The sequence below is a fragment of the Gastrolobium bilobum genome, unplaced genomic scaffold (assembly GCF_033153095.1).
Source record: "Gastrolobium bilobum isolate Gb01-03AN ecotype WA unplaced genomic scaffold, APGP_CSIRO_Gbil_v1 utg20460, whole genome shotgun sequence".
Lineage (NCBI taxonomy): Eukaryota > Viridiplantae > Streptophyta > Magnoliopsida > Fabales > Fabaceae > Gastrolobium > Gastrolobium bilobum.
Genome location: NW_026896909.1, coordinates 203,738 through 217,495, shown reverse-complemented (window position 1 = coordinate 217,495; position 13,758 = coordinate 203,738). Strand labels below are relative to the sequence as shown.

The following is a 13,758-nucleotide window of genomic DNA, read 5'->3' as shown; positions in this document are numbered from 1 at the left end:
GACAAAGAATCATGGGTTCCTAACGACTCTGGCAAAGTCTTTCCTCCCTCCTTGTATAAATTACCTCACCACCGTGGCTAAGGTATCTCAAATTATCCCAAATTCACCTAGCCATTACTTTGCCTTTCCAGTACCTTTGCACACACCTCAATGGACTAAGTTAGACTGTCCTATCAAATGAATCCGATATCATGTTACAACTCAAGATCTTAGGTTAATGGGTATATATGCTTGCCCTCACTTAGCTCATTATCAATAAAGTAAAACTCATTATACTTGAATAACCATACTTGAATAATCCAACAATCTTTTTCTCAACTGTGAAACCCACCATTGGTATGCTTGCCCTCAACTAAATACCCACTCAGGCCTGAAGTACTCAACCTGCCTCGAGTCAATCCGGCTTTGATATTAAAGTCAGACCAGTCCAAAGAGAGCCCGTAGCGGGAGACCACTACCAATATATGGTCTAAACTAGACCATCATATCAAGTGGTCTGACACCTTATTACAACCTAAGACCTTAACGGATTTATGGATCTGTTCCGGATGGCCCAACAACACAGCGGCCCAAAGGTCCAAGCCCAATCTCAACCTCCTATCCACGTCATCCCTACCAACTGTCAGCCCTCCAACCCCCAAAGCGACGACACTCCCTAGGGGAAACATCAAAATGTCCCGTCTTGGGACCCCAACCCCCAAAGGTGACCGCCCCAGATACCATAAGAGGAAACTGTCCTTTGTCGCACGCTGACACCGCCAGGCACAGGGGGTGCATCGCTGCTATCATAGCAGCGCCTGCCACGCCCAGCAGCGTCTGCCACCCTAAGCAGATCCCAAGGAGGGTTGACTCCCTCCTCACCAACCCACACAAGATTCACACCACCTTCCCCTATAAATAAGCCCCCTGGGCACACCAAGAAGGTATCTTATATATCGTTATTCTGTCCATTTATATTGAGTCACACATACACACACCTAACCCCATTGTTGATTGCTTACTTCATACTTAGCACAATGCCTCTTAGCTTGGTCTCTACCTGTGCTAAGAGTATCATCCATACAGTGACTCCATCCCCAAAGAGAACATAGTGAGCTTATAGATCCTAATGGTACAGGATCCATCCACTTTTTTTAATTCATTACCAATCAATGTGAGACTTATCATACTTAAATAACCCAAACACATTAGAACTTTGAACTATCATATCACAGCTCTCCTAAACTACTATATATTATATTAACATAGTATTCCTTACGTGGGAAATAATTACTATCTTGGGGTATCACCCTTCATATAATCCTTAAACAGAACATCTCGAGATTTTTTATTTTATTTTTTATCTTTTTAATCATTAAAAGGAGATAATCATTCACTAGCATCAAAGTTTTTTTTTGTACAAGTAAGGAAACTAAACAAAACAAAAAAACAACTGACTACCCAATATCCTGGGTACTATTCTCTCTAATGTCTCTCAATAAAAGACCTCTACAACCCTCAGAGGGTTCACTATACCAGACAGCATTCCAATCCACTCTAGGAGCATGACTAGCCAACCAATCAGCTACTTTGTCACTTTCTCTATGCACATGAACAGCCTTCACCATCCAGCTTTTCCCCAGCATCTCCTTGATCCTAAGCATGACTAGCATCAAAGTTTAACAAAGGAGAAACAATTTTGCATGTGAATAGGAATGAAACTGTGATATTGTAGTTGAACCAGATTTTGTACATTTTTGTAAAATATTTGAAAATTTCCATTGTTGAAAACGGAACGTGGGACTTCACGATGGATATGTGAAATATTTACCACAAGGCCAATGCTATATGCATTGGTCATTATGCTTCTATTATAATATTATTAATTGTTGTCCCAGAAGAAGGATGAGTGAGGTTAATTTTGATGGTTCCGGTGCACTACAAGGTCTTAGAGCTGGTAGTGGAGGAGTTACCCAAGACTGTGCTGGAAGCTAGGTGGATTTTCGGATTCTCTAAGAACTTAGGTGCAGGAAACTGATCAATGGGGAGCATACCCTTGGACTTGATGAAGATTCTCGTTCAAACATGAACTTCATTCTAAATGGATGTCACGCTAATCATCCTCTGCTGCCTTTGGTCAACAGCATCAGTAAGTTAATTTCAAGGACGTCACAGAGGGTGAAGATCACTTATGGTTATAGGGAAAAGCAATATAGTATAGCAGACTTGCTAGCCACACATGCTTATAAACAAAACTGAGATATGAAAATAAGGAAAAATCCTCCTATGAAATATATTTCTTTATTGCAGAAGGATTTAAGAGTAGTTAATTTCCCCATGTGTATTGTAGTTAGCACAGACTTCTCCGGTCTTTTTATTTCATTATATTATCTAACAAATTTTAAATGGGATTTTGGAAGAAGAATTTAGGTGGTCCGGCAACACTATTTATTCAATGGTCTGCACCACTCAAAATCAGATAATTATTGAGGAGAGAAGAGAAATGAAAAAGAAAAATTTGTCCAGGATCACATGATGTCTGAGACACCAAAATATTTTCCGAATTTTGGGAAAAGAATTTCGATTGTCTCGAACAAATGATCCAAACCATTCAAAATCAGACAATTATTGAGAAGAGAGGAGAAATAAAAAATAAAAATTTATCCAAGGATCATCCCCCGAATGAAATGAACGCGTGGGGTGAACAACACCGTAGTATTTGATTTGAAAAGATGATGTTTTTTTTTTTTGGAAATATTTCAATCGGTTCATTGCTTCGCAACTAATCCGATTCGGGGCGGGTCCAGGATTAAGGCTTTAAATCCCTCCCAAAGATAGTACAGGGGAGATTCGATGAAAAGATGATGTTTGTACTCTTTATTTCTCCTTTTTTGGGATCCGGTAGTCCTTGGTTTTCAGTAATGATATTTTTGCTGTATATTTTTTAATAAAAAAGTGAAAGTAACATTGTTATATATTGAATTTCAAATACCCTCAAAATTACGAATCCATCTCAACCGTTCACTGCTGTCTATTGACGATCAAACCAATAAAATGAATTCAGCGAAATATCATATTGTACTTGGAGAAAAATAACTATATTGTTTCGGTGGCCCAGTCCATCATTGTGAGGCACCCGAAGGACATACCGAGAAAACAAATAAAGAACGGGAAACACAATGTATAGAAGACAAATACACTCTCTAGTGTATAACAAACAATTTGTTGTAGGTGTTCAATTTGCCAAATAGCTTAGAAACACAGGACTGTGTACTCCTTTACTAGCATGGATTTCATCTTAGGTTTCCAATGTATCTTAAAGGGGCATGACTCTATTTTTTTGTGGGGGGTTACAAGTTAATGATGGCCAGAGAAAAATAGTTGATTGAAGTTTGGGAAAGTTGTGAGATGTCTTGTTGGACATAATGTTAAGACTTAAGGACTTCGTCATTCTAAATTTACGTATGATGCGGTAACAAGGCTACAAAAAAGACAGTAGCATTCTGTCTTAAACCACAATATTTGCATCACTTAGTGCCATTGCCAGTTTCGTACAATATTTGCTGCACATAAGGGAAGGAAGCTAGAAGGCATGGCAAGAATTAACCGTGCATTGTGTTTAGTTGTAAAGATAATTCAACCTAAAAGCTTAAGCTTTGGATGAGGTTACGTTAATGATTTTATATATCTCAACATATTCCCTTACAGAAAAACCTACTGGGGGCTTGAAGAGTGGACAATACACAGGTCCATCTACCTGTATGAAGAAAGAAATTCCACTAGAAAGAAAGTGGAGGCGGCGAGGATCGAATCCGGTACACCAAAGCTCTGATACCATGTAAAGAGCTAATTCAACCCAAAAGCTTAACTTTTGGGTGAGGTTACGTTAGTGATTTTATATATCTCAACGTTAGTGATATGATATTTTAAGAATATGAGCAGGCATAGTGTGATGACTCACTCTGTACTTACAAAAATGTGATACCATACTGTTGCAAACATAACAATCACTAATATAAGCTCCTTAAGGGAAGAGAAAGAAATCCTCCTCCGCCTATTACAAACATTGATAATGTAAACATCCTCAAATCTGTTCAACAAAAATTGGCTACGCCATACATAGAGCTTCAAATGGTTGTTTACTGTTTATACATAAATTAGGAAACATATTTGTTTCAGACAAAGAAACTGAAAAGTTTGTATGACAAAGAAACTGCAGTACGCATATAAAAGTAGGAACCTTCCATCAGTATGATGTCATGATATATCTACTTACCAAAGAGACAATCATATCATCCTCCTTCTTCTGGCCGCATTTGAAGTTCTTCTTAAAACATTAGTAGTTTCTCTTCTTCTCCTTCTCCTCCTTCTTCTTCTGCTGTGTGTTGCAGTACTGGGGCTTTCTGACTGATCTCCATCTCCAAATCCATGAACGAGGTAATGAAACAGCGTAACATTTTCGATCACAGAAAGATTTGATGTTTCAGTTTCGCTTTCTGGAAGCTGCCAAATACTCTCAATCCTAGGTGCTTGGGGTCGAGGAGGAACTCTTAAACTCTCAGATTCTTTAAATTCCAAGTGAGAATTGCAACTAACACTTGCATTGCCATAAATAGGAACAATGCCTGTTGGAGTGACCTCTCCATTACAAACAGGGCATTCCTTAGCCTTTGAATAAGCATATGGCAACTGATAGAAGCATGGCCAACAAAACAAGTGACCACAACATGTCAAAACAGGATCTATTGCCTTTTTAAAGCATATATTACAATCATAAAAGTTTCCACTGCTACCCGACCCCACCAAAGATCTCTTATTCGCATCACTACCACCATTCCCTTTGACCTCTTTCCCACTTTCAGCGACTATTCCTTCTTCTTCAACTTCATGCTGATGATTCCTTGTTTCATCTTGAGCATTATCTGTTGTGGCTTCCCTTAAAGCGTTGGATATTTCAACCTGAGAGTAAACAGGTGGCCAATCTCCATCGGAAGATTCTGATTCATCCGATGATAAATAATCAAATTCAAAATCTGAACTATGACTTGGGTCCAAAGGCTCCTCATTCAAATCATGCTCCATTCTATAATTCTTGACTTACTTCTTTTTCCAGGTTTATGCCATTATCAACGCATTGCATATGCATGTATCAAGATCCTAATACAAATTAATAAAATCAAACCATAGTCAAATGCTATTAAGTTTAAATACAATATGTTGATTTCTGCCAATCTAACGGTTATAATTTATCAGGAATTAATAGTTAATTAATACGACTCAATAAATTATAACTTTTAGATTGGTGAAAATCAGAAATTAAGATTTGATAGTAAGAAAAAGTAAAAAAAATAAATATAGTAAGTATAATCTCTCCCATATATACCCCAATAAATAAAAGATTACTAAAAGCTGCTAAATGTGAACAAAATGTAAAATTTCGTGACCCAAAATAATAATAATAATAATAATAATAATAATAGAAAAGTACTTGTCTTTTTAAACAACATAATTTTGCTGCGTCGTTTTAATTAAAATTATTGTATTTTACGGTGAGAAAAATGATTATACAATGACATGATGATGGGGAAGAGTGAGAGGTTATTAATAAAAAAATTACTAAACACAATAATTTTAGTTAAAATGGTACAATAGTATGTCCTTTAAACAGACAAATATATAATCCTAATAATAATAATAATAAAACCTACTAAAATAGAATGGAGGAACTCTAATTGAATAATATTTGTGATTATTTAAAAAAAAAAAAAAGCCAAAAAGGGTGAAGAATTACCATGGAAATGAGGATGAATTTATATAGTTCCATATGGAGTTAATTATGATGAGAGAGAGATACGAAAAAATAAGAATTGAGATAACAGATAAAAGATAAATAGTTCAGGAAATTCAAATATCGCATGAGATATAGATACGAGATAAATAATTAAAAAATAAAAACAATAAAGATAATAGATTAATTCAATATTATTTGTGATTAATAAAAAAAGCACGTGAAATAGGGTGAAGAATTACCATTGACATGAGGATGAATTTGTGTAGTTCTGTATGGAGTTAATTATATCCTACCCTCTGTGTGTGTCTATATATATATATATATATATATATATATATATATATATATATATATATATATATATATATATATCGGTGTAAGAATTAGAAGTTTTACATTCAATCTTGACCATTGATCTACTTGTATCCAATGACTCACATTACTAAAAAAATGTGAGTCATTGGATACAAGTGGATCAATGGTCAAAATTGAGAGTGTAACTTACACCGGTGTAAAATGATCCGGATAGCCAAAGATAAACTTATCTCAAAACTGCTTGAGAAATATTTTTCATATATATATATATATATATATATATATATATATATATATGTATGAAAAAATAAGAATAGAGATAAAAGACAAGACAGCCCAGGAAATATAAGTAACGCATAAGATATAAATAAGAATAGAGATAAGAGACAAGACAGCTCAGGAAATATAAGTAACGCATAAGATATAGATACTAGATAAATAATTAAAAAATGGAAATAATAAAGATAATAGATTAAGTGGAATAAATAAATTAAAAATAATAATAATATTAACGGTTATAAAATCAATTTTAAGATAAAGAAAAAAAAGTGTTCATGATTCTAATTAAGTTCCAAAAATTCGGCAAGATAGACGAGATTTTTATAATTCAACTCAAAGGTTTGAACAATACTAAATTGATGGATTTAAGAAGTATTAAAGCTACCCAATGGGTGTATTTCAATTGGGTGAGTAGAGGTTAAGTAGGTGAGGAAAGAACATCAATTCGATTCCCACTAGATACGTCTTTGGGTGGAGTGAAGAGCTTTAAACTTTAACTATAATTAAGTCCCGACTCGAGATTAATCTCGTAGCAGATTCAAAAAGTTGAAGCTTGTGAGGATACCGACTTGCCTCAAAAAAGTAATTAGGATCAATATAAAAAAAAGTATTAAAGCTAACCTTTTGTAGAGTACTTTGGTGCCAACCGCTTAGAGTTAAGCTGAATAAGTATTAGCCTGAAGATGACATACATGTAAAAATATTAATCAAAATGCACAAAGAGAAATCACCCTAAAGATGGCTGTCACAAATACTACATCGATTTCGGGTACATGTTCACAGTTTATGAAATATTCATAAGAGAATATTCAATTTTTGAAGATGTAACGATTATGGTCATAATATTTGATTACATTTTACATTTCTAACTGAACAGGCACTCCTAATCTAGTAAAAAGGTCATGAAACAGAGAAAGATGATTACATTCTCAAACCAGACTCTTTTGATTCCAATTGACATTTACTACTAATAGAATAAGATTTGTGACAAAAAAAAGCGTAATCGAATGGAAAGGGGTGAAGAATTACCTTTAAGATGAGGATGAATTGAGTGTTGTTCCCCGATGAAGTTAATTATAATGGGACTGAGAAATAAGAAAAATAGAAATAGAAATAAGATATAAAAGAGAGGATATATAAGAAAATTTAAGTAACGCATAAAATAGAGATACGAGATAAATGATTAAAAAATTGAAACATTAAAGACAAGAGATTTAAAAAATAAAAAAGGAGGATCGATGTAGCAAAAAGGAGAAGTATCAAAGCTAACCTTTTACAGAGTACTTTGGTGCTAACCTTAGAGATAAGCTGAATAAGTATTAACCTGAAGATGACATTGATGTTCAATATTAATCAAAAGGCATAGAGAGAAATCAGCCTAAAGATGGTTGTTGTCATAAATACTGCATCGATTTCAGGTACGTGCTTACAATTTACGAAATATTCATAATAGAATATTCAAATTTTGTAGATCTAACAATAAAGGTCATAATATTTGATTACCTTTTACATTTCTAAATGAACATGTTCTCCTAATCTAGCAAAAAGGTCATGAAATGAAATAGCCAAATATTCTCAGAGAAAGATGATTACATTCTCTAACGAGACTCTTTTGATTCCAATTGACATTTGCTATTAATAGAAAAACATTTGTGATGGAGAAAAAGCGCAATCGAATGGAAATGGATGAAGAATTACCTTTGACATGAGGATGAATTGAGTGTTGTTCCCCAGTGAAGTTAATTATAATGGGAATGAGAAATAAGAAAAATAGAAAAAGAAATAAGAGACAAAAGAGAGGATATATATATAAGAAAATTGAAGTAACGCATAAAATAGAGATATGTTCTGCCTGAGGCAGAGATGTCTAACAGAAGATTAGATGGTTGATGTAGGATCTGATGCTTTCTCTCTGGATACCTATGAATTAGGTATCCTAGGGGCAACGAATCACAACACACTATATGACGGCCTTAGCCAAAGGGGGGGTGTGTGTGCGCTATGTGATTGCATAAAAGTAAGTTAAAAGAGATCAGTCATACTTGTGGTCTTTAGCTCCTATTTATAGTGCTTACCTTCGGGCTTGTATTGCTTGGGCCTTCTATGGATATGGGCCTAACTCGGGTCCATAACAGTTTCCCCCCCAGCCTGGTAGACTGAGTATTCAGGGTGCCGGGATGTCCGAGTCCTGTTCTTCAGTGCAGGTGATGTATCTCGGTTTGCCTCTTACCTCGGTTTCAATTTACATTCTACTTCACTAGAAAAGAGGGACAGAATGTTGTGGATTACCCTGGTTGTGAATCCTATCTGGGATATCCCTTCTGGATAACGATTTCGATTTGGACATGCCTTCTAGGTCGAAATAACCAGCCGAACTACAACAAAGGTTCTTACTCTGGGAAACGATTCTCCTTCTATGAGAAACGATTCTCTTTCCACGCAATGATAACTACCTTCCACGTGGCTCCCCCTAACCAATGCAACGTATGCCACTACTCCAGCCTACGCCGTTTGCATTTATTGTAATTGTCAAGACGTCCCTCAACTGTCCTTTCTATCAGTTTTACTCTTTTGCCCCTACCCTTTCGTTTCGCGGGTCATATTCTTTTAACTTTTCTTTCTCCTTCACATTTTATTATTACGTGCCCATTTCTCTGATCCTGTTTTTGAACTTCTCTCCCATTTTGCAAACGCTCTCGATTCTTCAAGCTTCTTCCAGGTATGCTTCGTAATTTCCCTCCAGCTTTTACTTTCTTTCAGTGCTGTTTCCAGTCTTTCACTATTTTGTGGTATATTTTGAACCTGTGATGCTCCTAGTATTGTTATATTTGCATTTCAAGAGTGCATGTTTTAATCCTTGTTTGCCTGATTACACCTTACTGGCATGTTACACACTGTCCGCATGAAGCTTCTCTGCTACTGCTTGCCATTATTTATCTTTTATTGTTCCTTAGTTCAAAAATTTCAACTGGTATGAGTGAGAGGGACTTCAGTGGTCGAGGGAGACCCACTCGCCTTCGTATCTTCGGCCGTAGTGATGAAATCGACGCGGAGGAAGAAGAAAAGACTGCAGAGGAAGAAGAAAGGTTCATCCAGAGTCTATCTCCTAGTTTGAGATATTGGTTGTTTGGTAGACCTCGGACCGAGGAGGAAACACAGGCCGCCTTACTTGGGGGCTATCGAGGAGGTAGAAATAGGGGGCGTCTTCATCTCGTCCCTCTACCCGAGGGTGCAGCCGAGGTCTTAGCCGTGCTCTAGGTGTTTTACCAGAACGTGCTACTCGTAACTTACGTCAAACCTCCATCCCTTTTCGTTCGACCTCCACCTCCACTCACACCCCTACTTCATTTCGACCTCTTTTCCATGTCGTGTCAGTTAACCCGGGTGCTAGAAACCCGGATCCTTGCTTCAATTGCGTTTACCTTAGTGCTCAGTTTGTTGAAAAAGAAAACGATTTCATGGCCGATCTAGTGTTAGGCAGTTGTTCAGACCATCTCGGCTCATCTACCCCTGCTTCTTTGGTTTCCTTAGATGACTCCTCAAGCTCTTCTCATAGTAGTTTGTTTAGCTCAGGTGAGTACTTTCTTTGCTACGTACTTTTTCTGATTTTAATCCTCATATTTTGTTATTCTAGATTTTATGGAGTCCCCTTCTGCAGAGTTAAACATGGAGATTACCTCATCTAGCCAAGGACAGGAGGCCGAGGTGAGCCCGACCGAGAAAGGGTCCGCGCCGGTTAGTAGTAATCTTCACCAACAATTTCCATGGGTCACTAAGGAAGTTCTCAGCTTCAGATCCACCATGACCACCGAAGAGATATCTGGGCTCCCCATAGGTAACCCGGTGGGATTCAATACCTTATGCCCAGCAGAAGACGAGCCTGTTTGCTCAGGCCAGAATCCTGAAGAGCCACACTCTTTTCTTTTTTTACCGCGACTTAATTACCACGATTGGTATTCGCTTTCCTCTTTCTCCTTTTAAAATACAGCTTCTGAACCATCTCCTCCTTGCCCCCACTCAAATTCATCCCAATGGTTGGGCCTATATTGTTGCCTTCGAGCAACTATGCGCATCCTTGTCTGTAACATGCACTGTCCCCCTTTTTCTTTATTTTATTAATATATACACTCCCCGCACTGGTTCCGAGCCTCCTCAATTCAAAGGGTAGACCAGCATCCGTGTTCGTGTTAGCAAGCCCTCGAGGAAATTGTTTTCCGTTTACAGCGACTCTTTTAAAGACTTCAAGGGCTCATATTTTAAAGTGGTTGCTGAAGTCGGAGAGAGATCGTGGTTTATAGGAGAGGACAGGGAAGGAAAGTTTCCTCTTTACTGGTCTCAAGAACATCACCTGTGTAGATCGGCTGATTTTAAGCTTAGATTGTCGGTGGAAGATAAAGCTAGTGTTTAGATCCTACTAGCTCACGTCGGCTCCCAAGGCCATATAAGTGCTGCTTCTCTGGTTGCTAAGTCCCATCTCGACCTAGATCAAACCAGTATGATTCTTTAACTGTCTTTCCATACTCATGTATTTTCTTGTAATAATTGTGTTTGTTTGACTTGCAGATTGTCAGATGGATTCTGCAGCGGACGAAGTACTTGATTATGTCTCTTAGAGGGAAGGCTGCAGCTCAGCCTCCCCCTGCTTCTAAAAGGCAAGGGACTATTAGCCCTTCTGCAGGTGCTACTTCCTCCATGCCGGCCGTTAATCCAAACGTGCTGGACCTTACAAATGACGCTGATAATTGGTTGGACCCAACATCGGGCGTTAATCCAGGGTGTAACCAAGCATCTCTAGCTGGAGGCGGAGGTATCACACGTGCTGTAATATCTGTAGACGGAGGTACTCCCTCGCCTACCCCTATTCCCGCCGGTCTTAGGAGGGGAGCTCTATGGGAAATCGAGGTTGCCACAGAGCTCCGTGGTGTAACTCGCCCTCCGACCTCCTTCTATGGGACTAGCGTCATCTCGAGGGCCGAGATGGAAGATCTGCAGAAAGCCGAATTATATGCTTACAAGGTGGCCTCCCTATTGAAGCCTTACTCTATGTTGTTGGATAAGTACTCAGAGATCTGTGCTGAGAAGGATGATTCGAGGTTGATAGAAATGCGCTCCAGGCTGATCGTGACAAGGCGATCCAAGAGAATCAAAGCTTGACTGTTACTGCTGCTGAATTGAAGTCATCTTTGGAGCAGTCCAAAGCCGACTTGAAACTTGTGGCAGATTCTTTTGGCATTGAACCAGACAAAGAGGCCCTCATCAATTACTTCAGAGAGAAATTGACCTTGCTAGCCGAGAATGAATCGAGGATGACATCTTTGGCTTCAGAGAATTAAAAGCTGAAATCCAACCTCCAGAGTTTGCAGTCTGATTATGAATTTAGTCAGACCGCTTTGGAGAGAGCTGTTGGTTCCGCATTTAATAATGAAGTAAATCAGATGAAGTATTTTAACCCCAAAGTGACATTAAATACTGCTCAATTAGATTGCTTTGGTTATGTTCGGGGTGGTGTCTTCATCCCTCCTCCTCTAGTTGATCGAAATTTGGAAGCTGCTAAACCTGCAATTGTTAACCCAGAAGCTGAAGCCGCTGGACAACAATGTTAAACAGAAGTTGGAGAGATGCTCCAGAATGACCAGTGATATGAACCAAGGGCCGGAATACCAGTGAATTTTGTAATAACTTTTCTTTTTTAATTCCCCTTTTTTTTGTTGATTCGTGGCAAACATGGTATGTGTTGACATTTCATGTATATCTTGGACTCGACATTAATTGATTTTTCAATAGCTTATCAACCTGATCAGGGTAGTTTATGCTACTTGGTATTTTTGCTTATCGCAATATTTTTGCTTTTTTTTGCAAGGACTTGGAAGAATTTTCAGGGTGTCCCCTTATATTCCAAGTTTGTACATGTCGGTTGGAACTCGCCATCTCAATCTTGGCGAAATGGGTTCCATTATCTCGGCTTTAGCTCCTAGCTAGAACTCACTATCCTTACCATTTTTGGCAAGGCGGGTTCTAATACCTTGGATTTGGGTCCTGGCTAGAACTCACTATCCTTACCATTTTGGCAAGGTGGGTTCCAATACCTGGGATTTGGGTCCTGGCTAGAACTCATTATCCTTACCAATTTGGCAAGGCGGGTTCCAATACCTCAGATTTAAAATAACAACAATCTTTCTGAAAGACATATGCTTTGTTTTATTCACTTGTTCATAATTGAAATTGAAGCTACAAAAAAGAGACGTAAATACTCCTCTGTTTTTCAACTAAAATATTTCTTCAGCTTGTCTGCATTCCACGTTATTTTGATACTTTTTCCTTGTGGGGTCTCCAGCATATAAGCTCCCTTTGACAACTTTTCTTTTACTCTGAATGGGCCTTCCCATTTTAGAGCTAGTTTTCCTTCAGCTGTGTTGCGACCCCCTACGTCGGCTCTGCGGAGAACCAAGTCATCTACTTCGAATGATCTGGGCTTCACCTTTTTATTGAACAGGTTTGCCACAAGTCCTTTAGCTGCAGAGTTTCTAGAATGAGCCATATCCCGGGTTTCATCTATCAGATCTAGCTCCACTGCCATCTTTTTGTTGTTTTCATCCTCTGTTTGTGCTAGCGCCTGGACTCTCCTCCAGGACGGCTCTCCTAACTCTACTGGGATCATAGCTTCGCATCCGTAAGTCAGTCTAAATGGGCTCTCTCCAGTGGATGTCTGCATCGTTGTTCTGTATCCCCAAAGTACGTAGTACAATTCTTCTACCCATTTCCCTTTGGCAGATTATTCTATCCTCTTCCGTATTCCTTCTATAATGACCTGGTTAGCTGCTTCCGCCTGACCATTTGTCTGGGGGTGTTCCACCGATGCAAATCGATGTCGGATATGAAGATTCGTCGTTAGCTCTTGAAAGGATTTACTTGTGAACTGCGTTCCATTGTCCGTCACCACCTCGGCCGGGATACCAAACCTGCAGATTAAATTTCTCTCAAAGAAACGATGTATTCTAGCCGAAGTGATGGTGGCCACCGGCTCTGCTTCTATCCACTTCGCGAAATAATCAACAACCACAATAAACCATTTCAATTGCCCTTCTGCGGCAGTGAATGGACCTAAAAGGTCCATTCCCCACTTGAAGAATGGCCATGGAGCTGTAATCAAGTTTAATTCTTCTGGGGGAGCCAGGAGATTCTTTCCATGCCTTTGGCACTGATCACACCTTTCTAGCTCCTTGGCATCATTGTTCATTGATGGCCAAAAATACCCAGCTCTAACCGCCTTTCTAGCTAGGGATTTTCCTCCAACATGCTGGCTGTTTATCCCTTCGCATATTTCAGCCAATACGTATTGTGCCCTATCCAAGCTCAAGCATTTTAACCAAGGTGAAAAAACCTCTTTCGTGTAA

General features: G+C 38.5%; 1 protein-coding gene across 1 annotated transcript; it reads right to left on the bottom strand.

Moving 5' to 3' along the window:
- Positions 1-1,436: 1,436 nt before the first annotated feature.
- LOC133302771 (uncharacterized) lies at positions 1,437-5,061 on the bottom strand. The gene is made up of 2 exons (XM_061502592.1): positions 4,374-5,061; positions 1,437-1,645 (listed from the first exon to the last, which is right to left on the bottom strand). The coding sequence occupies exons 1-2, from the start codon at positions 5,059-5,061 to the stop codon at positions 1,437-1,439; spliced, it is 897 nt and encodes a 298-aa protein (XP_061358576.1).
- Between the last annotated feature and the right edge of the window lie 8,697 nt (positions 5,062-13,758).